We start from the raw sequence: 19,543 nt of genomic DNA on the forward strand, positions 1-19,543 counted from the left end.
TTATATGGTGAAATATAAAGAATGAAAAAGAAATAATGAGAAGCAATCAGATTCTGGTTTCTTTCAGGGAAGATAAAGGGGACTATGCTTCAAAGGGATGCAAGGAGCCTCTTAGGGGCTGCCAGTGCACTGTTCCTTGAGCAGAATAATCTCCATGTAGGAATTCACAGCCTAACAAGGAGCGCTGGTGGCCCACTGCTTAAGCACGCAGCACTGCACACCTGTCAGCCACTCCTTGGGCGACAGATGGGGCCGTCTGCTTCTGTGGGGCAGTTGCACAGGGTGACTATGATTTGGAATTGGCTAAGTGGCAATTACATCAGAAATGGATTTCGTCCTTAAATAAGTCATTTAATTTTGAATTTATGAATTCACCTTCCTGTATTATATTTAATAACAAATGTATTTTTAAAGATAAATTATGATGAATTTAGACTTACTCCATAGCAAAGCATGGGTGTTTCAATACCCCTGAAATATACTACTTTACCACATTGTCTGCTTAAAGAATATGTCTTTTTTTTTTTTAGCAATAACTCAAATCAAGCCTACTGCCCCTGAGGAGATGCAGACCCATAATAACCTCGTGAGTTTTCCAAGGCTGTGTAACTTCACAGGAACACAGAGCCTCATCTTTTCCCCTTGGAGTGGCTGGTGGGTTTGAACTGCCAATCTTATAGTTAGTACAGTTACCCAACAGTGTGACCAAGTGCCACATACTTCACTCCTGTTCAATTAGCAACAGAAAGGCAAAGGCTAGAATAGATAAATGGGCAATGCGGTTTCCATGGAATATTCAGTCAATGAAAATATGGAAAGATTCAGAAACTCCCTAGGCAACACAGCAGTCCATCCTACTCTCCTTAGATGCTAAGGAGCACACTGTGTTTGCGGACATGGGAAATTAACTGGGGCTTTATGTATATAGGTGGACATTATCGTACTGACTACTTATTGTCCTGCGGCCAATTTTGAGCCGCAGTGACCCTTGTAGAGGAGAGCCGAGTAGCCTCCCAGGGTTGACAAGACTGTGTGGCCAGCTATGTCTTTCTCCCTTGGCTTGCCTGCTGGGCTCAACCTCTCCCCTTAGGCTCAGCCACTCAGCCACTTGTTCAGTACTGCACCTCCAGGCTTTCTTACTACTAATAGATTCGATTCAACATGGATAAAATCACAAAACATAATACCCAAATGAGAAGCTCGGCCTCCAACAGATATGTGTAAAATATTAAGGGATTTACTACATTCTAAACACCACAAGGCAACAATATTTACTTTTTAAATGGAGATTATACATACACACATTCTGCAGACATGCAAACAAGTGTGCAGGAATGATATACACAGATGTCCTAGAATAGAAGAGGAATTAAGGAATGTGTGGATCTCTCTCTCTCTCTCTCTCTCTCTCTCTCTCTCTCTCTCTCTCTCTCTCTCTGTGTATGTATTTAACCTCACTCACTGTTTTGGAGTCAATTTTGACTTCTAGTGAGTCTATAAGATAGGATAGGACTTCCCCTGTTAATTTGTGAAAGTAACTCATTATGAATATTGAAAACCTCATCTTTATCCTGAGAAGCAGATAGTGGTTTTGAACTGATAACCTTGTGATTAGCAGTGCATTGTAATCCACTATGCCACCAGGGTGTGTGTGAATACACACACACACACACACACACACACACATACCCTAAAGGCAGAGATCTGAAAGTAAACAAGTCAAAGTTCATAAATATCAACCTAATCACAAGGGTAGTAGAATAATTGATGCTTGGTATATTACTTTTCTTTGTGTGGAATACTTTCTACATCTACTTCCATTTAGAAATTTAACAACGAACCCAGCGGAGGAAGTGAACCCCTTCAGTGCAGCTGTTCCTCAGTTCTTGATCTGGGACGCGGTCCCATGGTCCTGCGCTGTCAGCAAATTCCGGCACCAAGAGGAAGGATAACCCATCTCTCTCCCCTCGAGCCTCATCTTATTGTGAGATCAGCAGAGGAGCTCTGGCACAGCCCACGCCCAGCACTCGGCCCCGGACTAGACCCAGAACTGGGTGTCTGCAGTCAAGTAGCAGAAGAGCTTCACTCTGGGTGTTTCAGTACAAACTGTGTGGGCGGGCACTTCCTCCCCGTCTAGACTCAGCAGATCACACCCCTGGTATGTTCATGTTCTGAGATCCAGTAACGTAGAACTGAAGCCATTTCAGGCCAAGCATGGCTTTGGTGAGTGCACCACGGAGATTACACATATAACGGCCCGAAGGCCAAGCGTAGCTCTCACTTATACATTGGTTAGCCCGCATCGGGCTAATTTCAAAGTGTTGGTTTGGCTGCAAACACTTCACGTTTGAGAACATTCTCGCAGAACCTGGACATCTAGTTGATCACTTGAAATACAGGAAGGGTGCTTCTATTCAATTCCATCAACTGGCGCTGGAGAGCATCCATCCTCCTCCTCCGATCATCCCCCTATTTCTGCTTCGGTCCTTAAGTCGCTTGTCCCAGTAGGCATTTCAATTCCCCTATTTTACAGTTAACAGAAGTAGGGTCCAGAGAGGTACAGTGCTTTGCCCAGTGTCAGAATTAGGCCGTGGAGGGACCCATGCTGGCAATCTATCGCCCAAGTGAGAGCTAACTTACGGACATTCCTTTTCTTTAAAAGGTGAAGGCCCCTTTCGTAAGCCCTTTATGACACATTTCCCATGTGACTTAGCAGGTACCGAATCCAGACCCATAACTTTTCACAGAGACATTTCAAATGCTTAGAAAAAAAACACTGTAGTGACCCTAAGAAGTCATCACGCTTTGGCCAATCTAACACTGACAATTTTACATGTAAAAAAAGTCCCAAGAAAATATGGCGACAGACTGGAAAGTGGCATAAGAAGAAGTTGAATGGTCACAGCTTATCCATTTTGTAGGTTGGTCCTTACCCAAGTATCATTCTTCCCTTCCCCCAGCAACACCTCCCAATTCCTCTCGCCTTCTCTGCAGTCCAAGAAAGATGTGCAAACTTCATTCTGAAACTCTTCTCCAAGCTCCCCCTACCACACAGGTGTGAAGGTTTTTACTCCTTGGGTTTATTTATTCCTGGGTTAAAGGTGGGAGAGAGACCACACTGATTTAGATGGTACCTAGTTATCACATGAAGATATATTTGCTACCTGGGCTGGGCATCGCAAGTCTGTAAAATGGGCTTGTGTGAGGGCCAGACCCTGGAAGAGAGGCCTTTAGAATGTAGTGGCAGAATACTGGAAACAATTTCCATGTGAATCAATGGCGGTACAGCTCAATTAACTAACTCTCCCATTGTGCAAACAGTGCAAAAAGAAAACAGGCCCAGTTGACATGCTGAGACGGAGAGAGCTACAGGTTGCAAACAGACATGAGAAAGAGCCCTGGAAGCACAGTGGGTGAGGCAGTGGGCTGCTAACCCCAAGCTAAGCAGTTCAAAACCACCAGTTGCTCCAGGGGGGGGGGCAAAGATGAGGCTTTCTACTCCTGTAAAGATTTAATCTCGGAAACCCACAGAGGCAGTTCTACTGTTCTACAGAGGCGCTATGAGTTGGAACCGGCCTGATGGCATTGCTTTTGAAGAAATATAGAGCATGATATCAGTTATGTTTAAAATCACAAATAAAAATATGCTCTTGTCCATGTGTATGCAATGAGAACACTTCTAGAAATTTCTGGAAACCAGGAAGGAGGGACAGCAATACTCTGGGAAGAGAGGCTGCGGTGGGGAAGAGTGCTTCAGGAGGGCTGTCCTTTTTGCGTCCCTTGTAAAGACTTGAGTTAACATCTGATTCAGATGGGAAGCACCTTTGGAGTATGTGTGGCCAGAGTTTCTGAGCAGCTCTCCGTGAAACATTAGTATTTCTGCAACTCTCAATTTCTTTCTTTCTTTTGGCTTCCATTTTTTTATTACAGCAAATAATATGCTAAGTGTTCTAGCACATGTAAAACAATAATTTTATTGGGGGCTCATACAGCTCTTATCACAATACAGACATGCATACATACACAGTGTCCAGCACATTTGTACATTTGTTGCCCATCATCATTTTCAAAACATTTTCTTTCTACCTGAGTCCTTGGTGTCAGCAAATGAGGAACAACTATCCATTTCCAATCATCATCTCATTGTTAAAGTCTGCGGAACGCCTGCTCGACTGTGAGAATGGGAATTATACTGTGCGAGCTAAGCCAAACCCGCACTCACTGCCCTGGGGTGGTTTCTGACACAGCGGTTCTTGGTAGAGGCTGTAAACCTTGACCGGGACACACAGCCTCCTCTTCCTCTGGATAGGCTAGTGGTTTTGAACCTCCGACCTGATAGCTGGATGACCTCAAGTGCCACCAGGTCAGTTCAGGCCCACATTCTTTTTTTAAGTGTCAAAATAACACAAGACAGTTGAAAAGTTACATTTCAATTTTCCCAAGAAAATTAACTCTGGGAGATCTATTCTTTTTTTGAGAAAACCTGGTTTTGCTTTTTAGTGGAAAACAATCAAACCACTTGGTTGGATAAAGATACCTAGGATTAGGAGAAATAGGAATGCCGGTCAAAGTGACAGATGGCTTCATTTATCCAAACATGGCTTTGCCTTTTAAGGTGCTTTTAATTATTCAAAGAGGGCATTTGATTTTCTCAACACTAAGGGGTGGCCCATGGTGGCACAGTGGTCTGGCTGTGATATGCAAGGTCAGCAGTTCTAGACCACCAGCTGCTCCCAGCGGGCTTTCTAGCTGTCCAGAGTCAGTCTCCAAAACTCACAGGGGGCAATTTCCCCTGTTTTATAGGGTCGATGTGAGTCGGCATCAAGTAGATGGCAGAGAGTTTGCTCTGGTTTTAAAGGGGTGGCCCAGGGGGCAAACCTTAGGCTGTTAACAGAAAGGTCAGTAGGCTATTCTGCTGGAGAAAGATGATGCTGTCTGCTCCCGCGAAGATGTACAGACCCTAGGTGACAGGTCTGCTCTGTCCTATAAATAAGGTCACCAGGAGTCGGACTGCACGGCCCTGGGTTGGGTTAAGAAGAGAGTTGGAGGGCAAGCTTTGACAAGAAGAGACAGCACCCTAGAGAGGTCAGGGTTCAGTGTGAGGTCACAGCTGGGGCTTGAACCATTGGGATGTCAAGGCAAATTCCTAGCCCTGCCCCTGCACCCCTGACGCTTCGTCCCATTCACCAGCAGTGACAGCGCGAACCCCATGTCATTCCTACCCGTTCCTCCCCTGAGAAGTATTGACTTATTTTTTTCCTTTGTGACCTCTGAGACCCCCACCCCACCCCCACTCCATCCCTTACCCTAGGGACCACAGCAACAACACCCCCAGTCTTGTCCTCCAAGGTCACCTGTTCCTCTAACTTTGCCAAGAGCTCTTTTCACCAAACTGCCTGCGCAGCGCAGCGGCTCCAAGACGGCGACCCACGGCTGCCCCACACCCCCTCCAGCCTTCAGGACGCGCGTGGGGTCGCGCAGCTCGGCACTCACCTTGCCAGACACGCGCGCGATGGCCAGGAGCGCCAGCAGGAGCGCCAGCGGCCTCAGCATCGTCCCGGGGCGCATGGTGGCCGCTGCGAGGAGCCAGCCAAGGAGCTCAGCCAAGGCGGCCCTGCGCGCCCGGGAGGGTTGGGTAGGGTCCGGCCGCGCCGGCGTCTCTCCCCTCCGTGGCTTTGGCCGGCACTCGGCGGGAGGGAAGTAGTGGCGCAGGTCCCGCCCTCGTCCCCCCCTTCCCCGTGCCCCGGGTGGTGGCCCTCCGGCCGGGCATGGTGCCCAGGAGAAGAGCTGGGGGGCGCGCCGGTGGGGCAGGGGGGCGCTCCCTCAGGGCCGGGGGCCCTGGAAGGGAGCGTCCCAGGGTCCTGGGGCTGCGTGGGCGTGGGGTGCGGGTCAGAGGTGGGACTTGTGGGGAGGGGGGGTGGCCGGGAGGCGCAGCGTTGCGTGAGGGGTGTGGCCAGCGGCAGTGCTCGGAATAAGCCGGTGCGCACGGAGTGAAGGCAATTGGGGTCGGAGCGCCCCCCACCCCACCTGACCCCCGCGGCGAGCTTCCCCTCCGGCCTCCGCTGGGAGGAAGAGCTAGTTAGTGCAGCTGAGAGGCGGCGGGCTGCGAGAGCCCCGCGAGCTCGGAGTCGGCTCCTGGAGTTGCGGGTGTCCTGAAGGTAAGGCGCCCATCGCCCCGCACTGACCAATACCCGCTGATCCCCCAGGGGAGAGCTGGGGCTCGGAACACCTGCAGGGACAGTGGGGAAGGGGGGCGGGGGCTAAATGGGCACCTAAGGGTGAGACAAGGAGTGAAGGGCCAACCTGAGAGTTGGGGCCCCGGAGGTCACCGGAGGAGAGCTTATCCAGCTGGCTTGAACCCGGCGCTGTGTGTTTTGATTAATTTGGAGGCTCGAGTTACGGGCCTGGCAGTCTGGGCATTCTGAAATGCCAAGAGCGCGGCAGCGGAGAGGAGAGAGAAAGTTCATCCTATTCTCTGCCGCACTGAACTGGATTTTCAGGCTCAATCTTATCTGCGGAAATGCAGGGGAAACAAGCCCCAACTGTGGTCCAAGGTGGCTCCCTGGCCCCAGCCACCCTTCTCAGAGGTGGCCTTGGATGACAACCTGCCACCCTGTTGTGCTGTGACACCTTTTCCAGAGCAGAGGCTTGCCCTTCCTTGTGCAAATGGACTCCTTTGGTCCCGGGGAAGCCTTTGGACCCTCTTAGAATCCTGTTGCTAAATGCATATAATTCAATGAGACCAGAATCGCCATCAAGTTTGATGGGCATGCCACTATCAAGACATCAAAGTCACAATATAGTAATAGCTAGTGTATGTTCCGAATGGCCTAAAGGTAACTATAGATGGAGCAGCAAACCTGTTAGCATAACTGTTATTTTCAAAGTGGGGAGGGTTGCAAGTAGCATTTTGAAATGACTGCAAGGAAAATACCGCAGCTTGGGGGGTGGGGGTGGCAGATGCTCAAGAACTAATAACCACCCATCTGGCAGGAGTCATTTCTGACTCATAGCATAACTACCTTTTTATTGTTTTGAGTTTTGGGGTGCCTGTGTTCCCTGGGTGCCTCTCACCATACTTATTCAATCTGTATGCTGAGCAAATAATCAGAGAAGCTGGATTACATGAAGAAGAATGCAGTTTCAAGATTGGAGGGAGGCTTATTAATAACCTTTGATACGCAGATGAAATCCTTAGCTTGTTGAAAGTGAGGAGGACTGGAAGCACTTGCTGGTGAAGATCAAGGATGGCAGCCTTCGGTATAGATTACAACTCAGTGTAAGGAAAACCAACAGCCTCGCAAATGGACATCACAGTACGTAACATCATGATTCGCTGAGAAAAGACTGAAGTTGTCAAGGATTTCATCTGACTTGGATCCAAAATCAATGTTCATGGAAACAGCAGCCAAGAGATCAGACGGCACATTACATCCGACAAATCTGAAGCACAAGACCTCTTTAAAGTGTTGAATAGCAAGGATATTACTTATTTTCAGGCTAAAAATGTGCTTGACCCAAGCCATGGTATTTTCAGTCACCTCATTTGCGCAGGGAAATTGGACATTGAATGAGGAAAACCAAAGAAAAATCAATGCATTTGAACTATGGTGTTGGCAAAGATTATTGACAATACCATGGGCTGCCAAAAAGAACAAACCTATCTAGCTTATGAGGAAGAAGTACAGCCACAATGCTCCTTAGAGGCAAACATGGCGAGACTTTGTCTCATGTATTTCAGACATGTTGTCAGGAGTCCCTGGAGAAGGACATCATGCTTGGTACAGTGGAGGGACAGTGAAAAAGATGTCCCAATGAGATGATTGACAACATGGCTGCAACAATGGGCTCAAACACAAGAATAATTGTGAGGATGTTGTAGGACTGGGTGAGGTTTCATTCTGTTGTACAGAGGGGCACCATGGGTCCAAGCCAACTCTATGGTACCTAACAACAACAACAAGACCAACATGTTCATAATTGAACAACAAGGAAGGCTAAACTTCTCTAGACATTAACAGAAAAATGTAATTTTTCCCCTCCATTCCTCCAAATTCACCAAACTCCAAATCCAAACTCTCTGCATTCCAGCTCCTGGTGTCCCAGATGTTATCAGTGTAGAACTACACTCCACAGGGTTTTCTCTGGCTGTAATCTTATAAAAGTTGATTGCCAGGCCTTGCTTTTGCAGCATCACTGCATAGAGTTGAACCACCAACCTGCCTGCCAATAGCAGTTGGGTCACTCAGGGACTTTTTACATTCTCACACTCCCTGAATTCTATTTCCAGGTTAAAGCCCCCGCTTTGGAACAAGGCTGCTGATATCTGAAGCCTCTGGTTATCACATACCAAACATGAACTGTAGGTTGGCCACTGACTGTGAGACACCATTTGTTTGCAATTAGAATCCAACACCCTTTAAGGTAGGTACTTTGGAGTTATGTGGACCTGTAGGTAGGTAAAACCCAGATGCTGAGTGAAGACACACCTCATACCAGCCCCTATTTGCCCTCTCCCCACCCCATACATCCAAACACATTTTTGGCTTTGGCTGCAGAGTGAATATTACAGTCTTTCCTCTGCCATTTATGCCTATTCTCAACGGTGGCAGCACTGTGGAATTGCCTGAGGTGCATCCACAAAATTCCCATGCCTGCCCCATGCCAGGCCAACAGCATCAGACTCTCTAAGGATTTAATCAGGCCTGAGGAGAGATTCCCACTTGCCGCCAAGTTCAGGAGTTGCTGCTTTGTGTATTGATTCAAATAGGGTCTCCTCTTGGTTGGATCAGGAGTCCTGGTAGCTTAGTGGGCTAAGTGTTGGACTACTGCTAACGTCTGACCTCTAATAGCTGCCAACCTTTGGTTATTGGCCAGGTGCCTATCCATTGTGCCACCAGGGCTGGCTATTACATTCCTTATGAAGAAGAAGGAAGAGCGAGGAAGGGCTGGAAGGAAGAAGGGGATGGAGCCAGCTAACTGGTTTAGAACTCACATGATCATCTCTTCCTAGTGCTGTCTCCAAGTCAACTGATGTTAGCTCTGTGGTTCTACCTAGAAGGGCCTCCCACATACCTTCTTCTCCACCAACCAAGGATGCACCCATCTCAATTATTTTTCTCTCCTGATATTTAAAAGATATAACCATCCCTTATTTGTCCTTTTCCCCTTCCCAGATTCTCCTTCCTTCTTAGATCAAGTCTTGGTCCTTCCTGGGTCTTCCCAGCTGTGCTCCACTTTTTTAGCCCTTCTCAATATTGTGGTTGCTAGGTGCCATCGAGCCATTCCAACCTAGCGCGGCGCCCTGTACAACAGAACGAGACACTGGATGGCCTTGCTCCATCCTCACAGTGGTTCCTATGCCTGAGTCCATTGTAGTCACGATGTCAACCCATCTCATTGAGGGTCTTCCTCCGTTTCGACGTCCCTCCACTTTACCAAGCATGATGTTCTTTTCCATGGGTTTGGTCTCTGCTGACAATATGTCCAAAATAGGTAAGACCAAGTCTTGCCATCCATGCCTCTAAGGAACAACCTGGCTATACTTCTGTACCAAATTACGAAGGAAGGAAGGAAATGTACATTTCTGGAATTGCTACCACATGGCAGGCACTGTGGTGGCCAGTAACCTGGAATCATTTAATTTTTCTAAGTATTAATTTTGCATATTGAGAAATCAAGGGTTCAGAGGGATTAGGAACTCGCCTAGGGTTGCACTAACTGTATAAAAATCTAGATGCAGATTTTTGCAGATTTTATCTCTAAAGTCCTACTTTCAAGTCCAAAGAGCAACAAGGCAGTATCACTATGGCAACAGAGGTGAGCTATCATCAAAGCCAAATGGGAGCTTCTCTTCCTGGTTGGTGGGCTGAGTGCTGGCCAGTGGGTTCTTGGGGTTTGACTGCCAGAGCTCCACCCAAAGGCAGTTTCACGGGATCTGAAAACCCCAGAGAGTTCCTATGAAGTCATCCCAATTCTGCCTAAATGTAAAAGAAAGTCACAGAGCAGAGAAAACTGGAGAATGAGTATTTTGGGCAGTCGGTGCCAGAAGGTCCAAAGGAAAGAACACGTACTGCTTGAGTTATTTCCCTGAAAGATCGATAACAACAACAACAACAAAAAACCATCACCAAGAAGAATCAGAGATCTAGTGTTACTTGGGAAAAGAAAAGACACACTTCTATTACCTTTGTGTGGTTGGAGACGATACTTAGGCTGCTATATCTGACTCCCTGATCTCGACCAGTGTGCCTCTCACACATTGATGAGTCATGACTAGTCTTCTTCACTTGGAGGAAGAGGGCACCTCTAGTTTTGGAAATCAATTGTCTATTTTTAGAATATACATGCGGTAGATATATAATCGTTTGTCAATATGAGGATTAAGTGTGTATAGGGTGGAGTCTAGCTGGTCAATCGGATCATAGCCAATGAGGCCTCTGTGTGGGCATGGCCTTCTGAGAATCCTGGGAAATCCAGTACTTCCTCCTTGAAAGTGGGAGACTCACTACTCATACTCTGAGAGACTTAGCAGCTGACAAGACACATGGACCCACCCCGATGCAGAGACCCCTGCCAGCGCTGAGATGTTTCCAATGACACTGGATCCAAAGATCCACCGGCCTGTGATCCTTCTACATTCAGCATCATTGCATGTATTTCATGAGTCTGAAGAGGACTTTACAGATTGGTGTCAGACATATGGACTGATAACAGACTTACGGACTTGAGCTGGACTTGACTGGGATTTTTCTCAGCGTTCAATTGCTCTCGTATATAAATCTCTTTCTTAAAGACATATGTGTGTCCATAGATTTGTTTCTCTCATCTCCCCAGACTCACGCAATGCATCCCCTCTCTGGTTCTCAAGTAGTGACATCATTGTAACTGGGGTCCGATGTTCTGTTGGCACTAGAAGGAGGTCTCAAGAAAGAAAATGATCATCATAGTCTAATTTGGCAAAATGGTTGAGGAACTGAGATACAGTCCAGTTGGCTCAAGACTAGCAAACTCAATTTCAGTGACATGGAAGACTCTGCAGAACTGCCAGATAAGCCACCTGAATCTGGAGAGAGGGAGCAGTGAGGGTGGGCTTGGCCATGGAGGAGTTGTCAAGAATTCCCATGAGGAAGAGGGTGAGGCGGGGGAAAGGAAGAGGTGTGCCCACAAACACAGGGACAAGGAACAACAAATGATCTAAAAATCAATGACAAGGAAAGCATAGGATGCCAGGTGGGGCTTGATCAAGAGCAATGTAGGTGAGAGGAATTACTGCAACCAGAATGAAGGTCGAACATGATAGTGGGACACGAGGAGAGTAAAAGGACAAAGAGGAAAGAAGTAGGAGGCAAAGGACATTTATAGAGGTCTAAATACAGACATGTACATAAGTAAATGTATTTTATATAATGATAGGAAAATAGATCTATGCAGATGTATTTATTTGTTAAGTATTAAGGCAGCAGACAGACATTGGGCCTCTACTCAAGTCCTCCCTCAACACAAAAACACATTGTTCTAATAACCCGGCATTCTGTGATGCTCAGCTCCCCTGACACGATCCCTGAAGACAAAATGGGTGCATAAGCAAATATGGTGAAGAAAGCAGATGGTGCCCAGCTGTCAAAAGATATAGCATCTGGGGTCTTAAAGGGTGACCACATAGCTGAGAAGCAACAAAGCCCGCATGGAAGAAACACACCAGCCTGTGTGATCATGAGGTGGCGAAGGGATCAGGTATCAGGCATCAAAGACTCCAAACAAAATATCTTATTGATGTGAATGAGGGGTTAGGTAGAGTGGAGATCCAAAGCCCATCTCTAGACACTTGGACATTCTCTGACAGCCAATCAGGGTGCAGTATAGCATCAATGAAACACATGACTTTCCTCTAGTTCTTTAATGCTTCCAATCACCACCCCCACCTCCCACTGTCATGACCCTAATTTTAACTGACACATATGGCTAGATCAGAGCATGTGGTGCAGACAAGAGCTTGCAACGCCGGGAATACAGGACAGATAAACCCCTCAGGACCAATAATGAGAGTAGTGATATCAGGAGGGTAAAGGGAAGGTTGGGGGGAGAAAGGGAGAACTGATCACAATGATTACATATAACCACCCCACCCCCCAGAAGGACGAACAACAGAAAAGTGTGTGAAGGGAGATAGTGGTTGGTGTAAGACATGAAATGAGAAATAAGCTGATACCAAGGGCTTAAGTAGAAAGAAAATGTTTTGAAAATGATGATGGCAACATATGTACAAATGTGCTTGACATAATGGATGTATATATGGATTGTGATAAGAGTTGTAAGAGCTCCCAATAAAATGATTAAAACAAACAAACAAACAAAAGAATTCCCATGAGGACTTCTCAGGCTTTTCCTGTTGCTTCTTGGAGAACATGAAACACCAGTCACATCCCAGAAGGTCCAGGACCACACAGGAATTGGGCTTCACATAAAAACCCTTGTAAATGCTGCGTGTGCATGATTGGCTTTTTCTGCTAAAATGTTCAAACCAACCCGAAGTCTATTGAAGCCTTCTTGGAGCTCCTGGTATCTGCTCTTCTTTTTACCCTCCGTCCCCCACCTTTCCACCCTCGTGATCCCTTGATAAATTATAAGTTATTGTTTTCATGACTTACACCATCCACTGTCTCCTTTCACCTCCCTTTCTGTTGTGAGTGAATAGGGGAGGGGGGAATAAAGGAGGAGCTGATACTAAGGATTCAAGTAGAAAGAAAATATTTTGAAAATGATGATGGCAACATATGTACTTGAGACAACTGATGTATGGATTGTGATAAGAGTTGTAAGAGTCCCCAGTAAAATGATTTCTAAAAAAAGAAGATTGACAGTCTAAGGAACAATTCTGTCCTATAGGGTTGCTATGAGTTGGAACCATTTTGGTGGCAGTGGGCTTGGATTTTGATGCGAATTTCTGTAGAAGTTTCCCTATCTAACAGTTCTCTGAAGCTGTCGTGTTCCAGTGTTTGAGTGACAGAGCATCTTCCATGGGGAGTCTTGAGCTTCGTGTCGGCTTGTTTGATTGCTCATGTTTCCCTCTGCCCCACACTGGGCAAGCCATGGATGTGTAAGAAGGCCAATGAACAGGATGCTGTTCTGAGGGATGAGGCATTTCTGTTGATTCAGACAAAAGCCATTGTGTTCTTAGCACAGGTGTTTGTAGCCAGGCAAACCCTGCCTGCTCCTGGGATTGCCTCACAGGGTTTGCACACTGCCCTGGGCTGAGCACACCACTGCTCACAGCACCTGAGGACCGACGGACAGGATGCTGGGAGCCAGGCTCAGCAGCAACCTGGGTGCTGATGCATCTTAGGTTGGAGAATAGTTGGCGGCTCCACAGCTCCTCTCAGAGGGCAAATGGCCGGAGTGTAGGTGAGCACTCTGCTGTCCTATGCCTGCTCCACTGGGACCGAGAAGAAGCAGGTGTGCCTTTGGCAGCTCCTCCAAGCCAGACAGCCACAGACCATGCTTCAGGAGCCGAGGCAGGCGGGAGACAAGCAGGATTTCAGGGGTTGTAGGCAGCTGACAAGGCAAACGCAAAGACCTTTCCAGGCCTTCGGCTCCATTATGAATTATTTCTTAGAATCGATCTGTTCATGAGGAAGTCTTTGGGCAAGACGTTCACTTCTTCTTTTTCAATAAAGTGTCTTTCTCACACGTTTTAAAAGAATTAAGCAGTGCCCAGCTACCACGCTGAGCACTCTGAACGGGATCACAGTAGAGCTGTTTCCCAAGGCGCACAAAGCCATTCCCTGGTGGGAGTGGGAACAGCCCAAACCCCAACCAAACTCACTGCCACGAGCAGATGCTGACTCATAGCGACCCTTCAGATCCTAGGGACAGGGTAAGACTATCCCTGTGGGTTTCCAAGACTGTCACTCTTCGCTGTCATAGAATAATCCAGGGACTGCTGAAAACGATAAGTACGCCTTGTCCTGGATGATGGGCTAGTCTACAAAAGTTTATGAGAGTCAGAGACACTGAATAATTGTTTGCTTCTTTTAGGTTTTGTCTGAAAAGGAGGCTGTAGGCAAAATAAGTCCGGGACCCTTTGCCACAGAGGGTCTTCGATAGAGTGGGAGAAAAGCTCAAAATTGTAGAGAAAAGGCCCGGCTTGCTGCTCAGATAGAGACTGGTGGAACCACTGAGACTTGGCCCTTAGTCCTCCTTCAGATCTGGGAGGGGACTTACTGCTGTGGCTGTTTTCAGACAAACAATAGTCAGGCCTCTAGTGGGAACAATAACACTGGGTGGGGGGGTCGGGCAGGGGGGAGATGCCCACCTTAGACTGTGTGAGAGCAAAGGGACAGCATTTACCCAGGGACCAAGCTTTTCTAAGATTAGGAGAGACTGCGGAGTGGACACGGGAAGTACAAGGAAGAGGGAGGAGCCAGGCTACATCGTGGGGATTGCAATCCATGAAATGAAACAAAATGTGTACGGACTGTTGAATGTTAAACGGATTTGCTCAGTGAACCTTCACCCAATTTGAAAAGAAAAAAGTTTAAAAATAAGTGAATAAAAGTGCTGGACTGCTAATCATAAGGTCTTTGGTTCAAACCCAACCTTGGGAGGAAGAGGAGGCCGTCTGCTCCTGTCAAGGCTCACAGCCTGGGGAGCCTTGTCTATGGAATTTCTATGCATCAGAATGGACCCGGTGGCAGTTTGGCTTTGGTGCATGTCCCGCCATGGTCCCAGGAGAGAAGCCTGATCAACCAGTTGCCATCAAGTCATGGCAACATCCATGCATGTCAGCAAAGAACTCTGCTCCGTAGGGCTTTCGATGGCTGGTTTTTGAAAGTAGTTCACCAGACTTTTCTTCTGAGGTGCTTCTGGGAAGACTGAATCCTCCACCCTTTCCATAAGCAGATGAGAGCATTCATTGTTTACAACCTCACTGACCATGTGCGAGTATAAACACGCAGTGCATAAGGATAAAAGTCAGTGGCGGTGGTGGTTGTGCCATGGAATTGTGGAATCCAGAAGAAAAATAACCAGAGTGAAATGTATGACGGTGAAACGGCTTTTGCACTAATATTTTAAATTGATGATGGTTGTTGTGAAATTACAACCCCATGATACCAAACCAACACCATTGAGTCAATTCTGCTACATAACCACCTTGACAGGGTTTGCCGAGACTGTAAATCTTGATGAGAGCACACAGCCTCATCTCTCTGCCAAGCAGTGGCTGATAGGTTTGAACTGCTGGCCGTGGCAAGCCTAACTCACAGCATCACCAGGGCTTGTTAAGACAGCGATAGAGCAGTTTCATTTTAAAGTCACCACTTACATTACTCCAGAAATGATATCCTCCATGACCATTTAGAGAGCAGGTGTAAGTTTGAGACGTTAACTTTAAAGATTGTGCAAATTGCATGGTTTCAGGGTACCTCCTCTTAGTGAGCTGGGATTCTCTGCATTTCCAGTTTTAGGGGACATCAGAGATTTGCCCTGTGACCTCAATTCTCTGAAGAATCTAAAAAGAGGGCAAGATTTTTAGTTTTATGGCTCTAGGGATAAGATTGTGGCTTAATAAAAAAGACAAAAATTCCTATTCAAGAATTCACTGGTTACCTCTTTTAACTGTATTTTATTAACACAGAACCTTCCAATTGGTTTCTGTTTATCCATCCATCATCCATCTATCTTTCCTTCCCTCCTTCCTTCCTTCCTTCCTTCCACTTGCATCCAACTAAGACCTACTGAGAAGTTCTAGGTACCGGGCTATGGTCCAGTATTCTCCTTCCAGAAGCTGACCCCAGCCATACTCTATTTGAATAATGCAATCTCCTTCCCTGCATTTCCTTATAATGTTGGTTGAGATTAATGATGTCATGCATCTACTACTGGCCTAAAATACAAATATCTCCTGTTTCCTTGAATTTTTCACCAAACTTTCCTATTTGAGGAAAAACTCACCTTTCAGTGGTTAGCTTTAAGCTAATCTGTATTCCATCTCTAAAACAATTGCTTGCATTCTAGAGCCCTGCTGCTAGAATGCAGTTACAAGTATGTAAGGGTGGGAAAAGACTGGGGGCTCACATTGATTCTGCGCCTGCGTGGGTTTGCTAGTGCATCCTGGAATGCTGGTCTGCTACTTACCTAGAAAGCTAGGCTCCTGTAGATACAGCAGTGAGTGGGTTCACCCATCCTATCCAGTAATTAAAAATAGCTTGTAATATTCAACATGATCTGTCCCTCTCTCTTTGCCCAACTCTCCTATTGGGGACAAGTCTTTGAAGATGCCAACATTTTTAGTTTTTCGAAGATGCCAACATTTTTAAGATAAGAGATTTCAATTCTTTAAGCCAAAGAAACTTTTGGATAAAGTAAAAGAGTTCTCTGAAACAATTTTAAAATAGTTTCTTTTTTGAAAAAATTGGGGTAAAATTTATGAAACATAAAACTCACCATTCTATTTTCAAGCATATAATTCAGTGACTTTTCATATTTGTGATTTGCGCAGTCATCACGGAAGAATTCCGGAAGGTTTCCATCGTCTCCCAAAGAAACCAGGTCCTCCCTGTTCCCCCATCCTCGTGTTTCCTGCCTCTGGATTTGCTGATTTTAGACATTCCATCTAAATAGAAGCATACAATATGTGGCCGTTTGTATCCGAACTCTTTCACTTTTCCAAATCTATCCATGTCGAGTAGCAGGCCTCAATCCTTCATTCCCTTTGATGTGATAGTCCATTGTGTGTACACAGCCTCTTTCGTGTGTCCACTCACAAGATCTCTTTAAAGTGTGGAAGTGCAGGGACTAAGATGCGCCTGACCCAAGCCAAGGAATTTCCAGTTGCCTCATATGCATCTGAAAGTTGGACACTGAAGAATAGATGTGTTTGAATTATGGTGCTGACGAAGAATATTTGTCAAAAGAACATACAGATCTGTCCTGGAAGAAGTACAGCCAGAACGCTCCTTAAAGCCAGGGTGGCGACATTTTCTCTCCCATACGTTAGACACGTTGTCAGGAGAGACCAGTGCCCCAAAAGGACCTCATGCTGGGTATAGCTGAAGAGAGCTGAAAAAGAGGAAGCCCCCTGAGGAGATGGTTGACAAAGTGGCTGCCACTCCGGGCTCCTTCGTCACAACAATTGTGAGGATGGAACGGGACTGAGTAGTGTTTCATTTTTATGGTCAGAAAATCACTGGGTTGGAACCAACTGGATGATACCTAACACACACACACACACACACACACACACACCAGTGGAGTGACATTTTGGCACTCTCTACTTTCTGGTTAGTCTGAGTAACACAGTTTAGATGATTCATGTTCAACTTCGTGTGTGAACGTATATTTTCATCTCCCTTGGCTATGTACCTAGGGGTGGAGACATTCGATCCTATGCGCATTCTATGTTTAACTGTTACAGGTTGAGCCGCGCTAATTTTTCTAGTGATTCCCCTTTATCTGTGTTTGTTGTTGTGTGTGAAAAATATGTATTTTTATTTGTATGCTGGAAGGATTCCTTTTCTAGTTTCAAAAAATGAAACAACACTTGAATAGATTTTATCTTGGCTTTTTAAGGGAAAAATGAAATAGCTTTGATAAGAAAACTTGACACAAGTCAGTAAATTAAAGCCTCTGTGGGTTTCTGAGACTGTGATTGTTCACAGGAGTAGAAAGCCCCTTCTTTAGCCTGACAAGCCGCTGGTGGTTTTGAACCACTGACCTTGCAGATTGCAGTCTAATACATAACTGCCATGCCACCAGAGTTCTGCTATTTATGATAGATAATCAATTCCAGTATATATGTAGTTCTAAAAAGATAAAATTTAGCCATCCGTAAGGAAAGATTGTGTTGGTGTCAAGAAAAACAGCCCATGTTGAAGTATGACTCGCTCTGTATGAAGTATGAATCCTAAAAGTCATCTGTTCAACGTGATAAAATATCTTATGTTTGAAGAGCTCTATTTCTCTTTAATATATGCAGACTTCAAACCCTGGACAGACAACTGCACCTCTACATGCGTGGTCTCTAGACAGAAGAGGAGGCCCGTGGGTGTTCTTTAGGCATCCAGACTTGCTTGAAGAAGTCCCCACAAATGGCGGTCAGAAGGTGCTCTCTGGGGTGGCTTGAGCCCATCAGCGTAGTTCCCTGGTGAGTGTCTTCAGCCTCGTCGCCTTCCTTTGTTTAGCTGTTGCTCCCAAATGCGTGCTTCCCACGTCATAGAGCCATATTGTCCCAGGCATCTGTCGATGACGCCTGCCATCGTGTGACTGATTGTCATCTCCCAAAGGCCAGGATCCGGGCTGCAGTGGTTAGGTGCGTGGTTGCTAATGGAAAGGCGGCCAGTCTGAAGCGCCCAGCAGCCCAGCGGGAGAAAGGCCTGATGGTCTCCCTCTGTACAGGTGCCAGCCTAGAAGACCCCATGGGACGGTGCAACCCTGTCATGTGGAGTGGTTATGAGTCGGAATGGACTCAGCACACCAACAATACAGCACCAGCAGAAAAACCAAACCCACTGTCATCAAGCCCCTGCCTACCCATGGCGACCCTATAGGACAGGGTAGAACTGGCCCTGTGGGCTTCACAGACTGGGATGCTTTCTTTATTTGAGTAGAATATGAGTAGAAAGCCGTATCTTTCTCCCAATAATCCAACAGAAACACTGAAATGCATGCACGTAATTGCCAGACTCTCTCCCTACCTGAACTCAGGGTTTTATGTCATGTTAGCAAGCATCTCAGAGTCAGAGAGAGGCCCACACTACCAGGATAGCCCAAGGAGACCCAGTTAGGATAAGGGGATCCTTTCATGGAGAAGGCTCTATGCAGGACATAGGATTAGGGAGACCAGAAATCCCAGCTAGCCTCCAGATGGACTCTAGTTAGTTTTACCATCTATGGGGATAAAGTGACTCAATTCTGGTTCCAGAATCTATTGCCACAATGAGTGTGGAAATCTTTTGAGAAATATTTCAAGAAAATCTCACTGCCATTGAGTCCATTCCGACCCATAGCAGCCCTAGAGGACATGACAGAACTGCCCCTGTGGGTTTCTGTGACTGTAACTGTTTGGGGGAAGAGAAAACTTCTTGTTGCTCCCCTGCAGAGGCTGGTGGTCTCAAACTGCTGACCTTGTGGTTAGCAGCCCAATGAGTAACCCGTGGCACCAGGAGGGCTCCTTTGAGCAAGAGAAGTCCTAGGTAACAGTACCTAGCTGATCAGGAGTGTTTAGGATTGCATCCTTCTCCTGTCGGAAATAGTTTGTCATCGTGATCAAACCCATTGTCTGTGAGCCAATTCCACCTCATGGGCACCCTACCTGTGTCCCAGTGCGCCTTTCCTCCTCAGCATTTTTAGTGGCTCTCCAGGGCTTTCTCCTCAAATGCCGGTGAGTGAACTTGAACCTCCAATCTCTGGTTCAGCAGCTGAGCTCCTTAATTGTGTGCACCTCCAAGGGGCTCCTGTAATAATTCTATCTGACTCCAGTTGTTGTCTGACTCTACAGCATACCATCTGACTCACTTAGGAGGTCCTGGACAATCTAACCCCA

The 19,543-nt window shown here is 46.5% G+C and overlaps 2 protein-coding genes across 2 annotated transcripts in view; one reads left to right on the plus strand and one right to left on the minus strand.

Annotated features, from left to right (window-relative positions):
• COL4A3 (collagen type IV alpha 3 chain) overlaps window positions 1-5,568 on the minus strand; it is a 156,582-nt gene extending 151,014 nt beyond the window's left edge. The window contains exon 1 of the mRNA XM_075530203.1: window positions 5,389-5,568. Coding sequence (XP_075386318.1) covers window positions 5,389-5,568 — 180 coding nt within the window. The remainder of the gene's footprint in view (window positions 1-5,388) is intronic.
• Window positions 5,567-19,543, plus strand: part of COL4A4 (collagen type IV alpha 4 chain) — a 131,141-nt gene continuing 117,164 nt past the window's right edge. Inside the window, exon 1 of the mRNA XM_075530204.1 lies at window positions 5,567-5,700. Coding sequence (XP_075386319.1) covers window positions 5,567-5,700 — 134 coding nt within the window. The remainder of the gene's footprint in view (window positions 5,701-19,543) is intronic.

This window comes from Tenrec ecaudatus, chromosome 13 (assembly GCF_050624435.1).
Source record: "Tenrec ecaudatus isolate mTenEca1 chromosome 13, mTenEca1.hap1, whole genome shotgun sequence".
Lineage (NCBI taxonomy): Eukaryota > Metazoa > Chordata > Mammalia > Afrosoricida > Tenrecidae > Tenrec > Tenrec ecaudatus.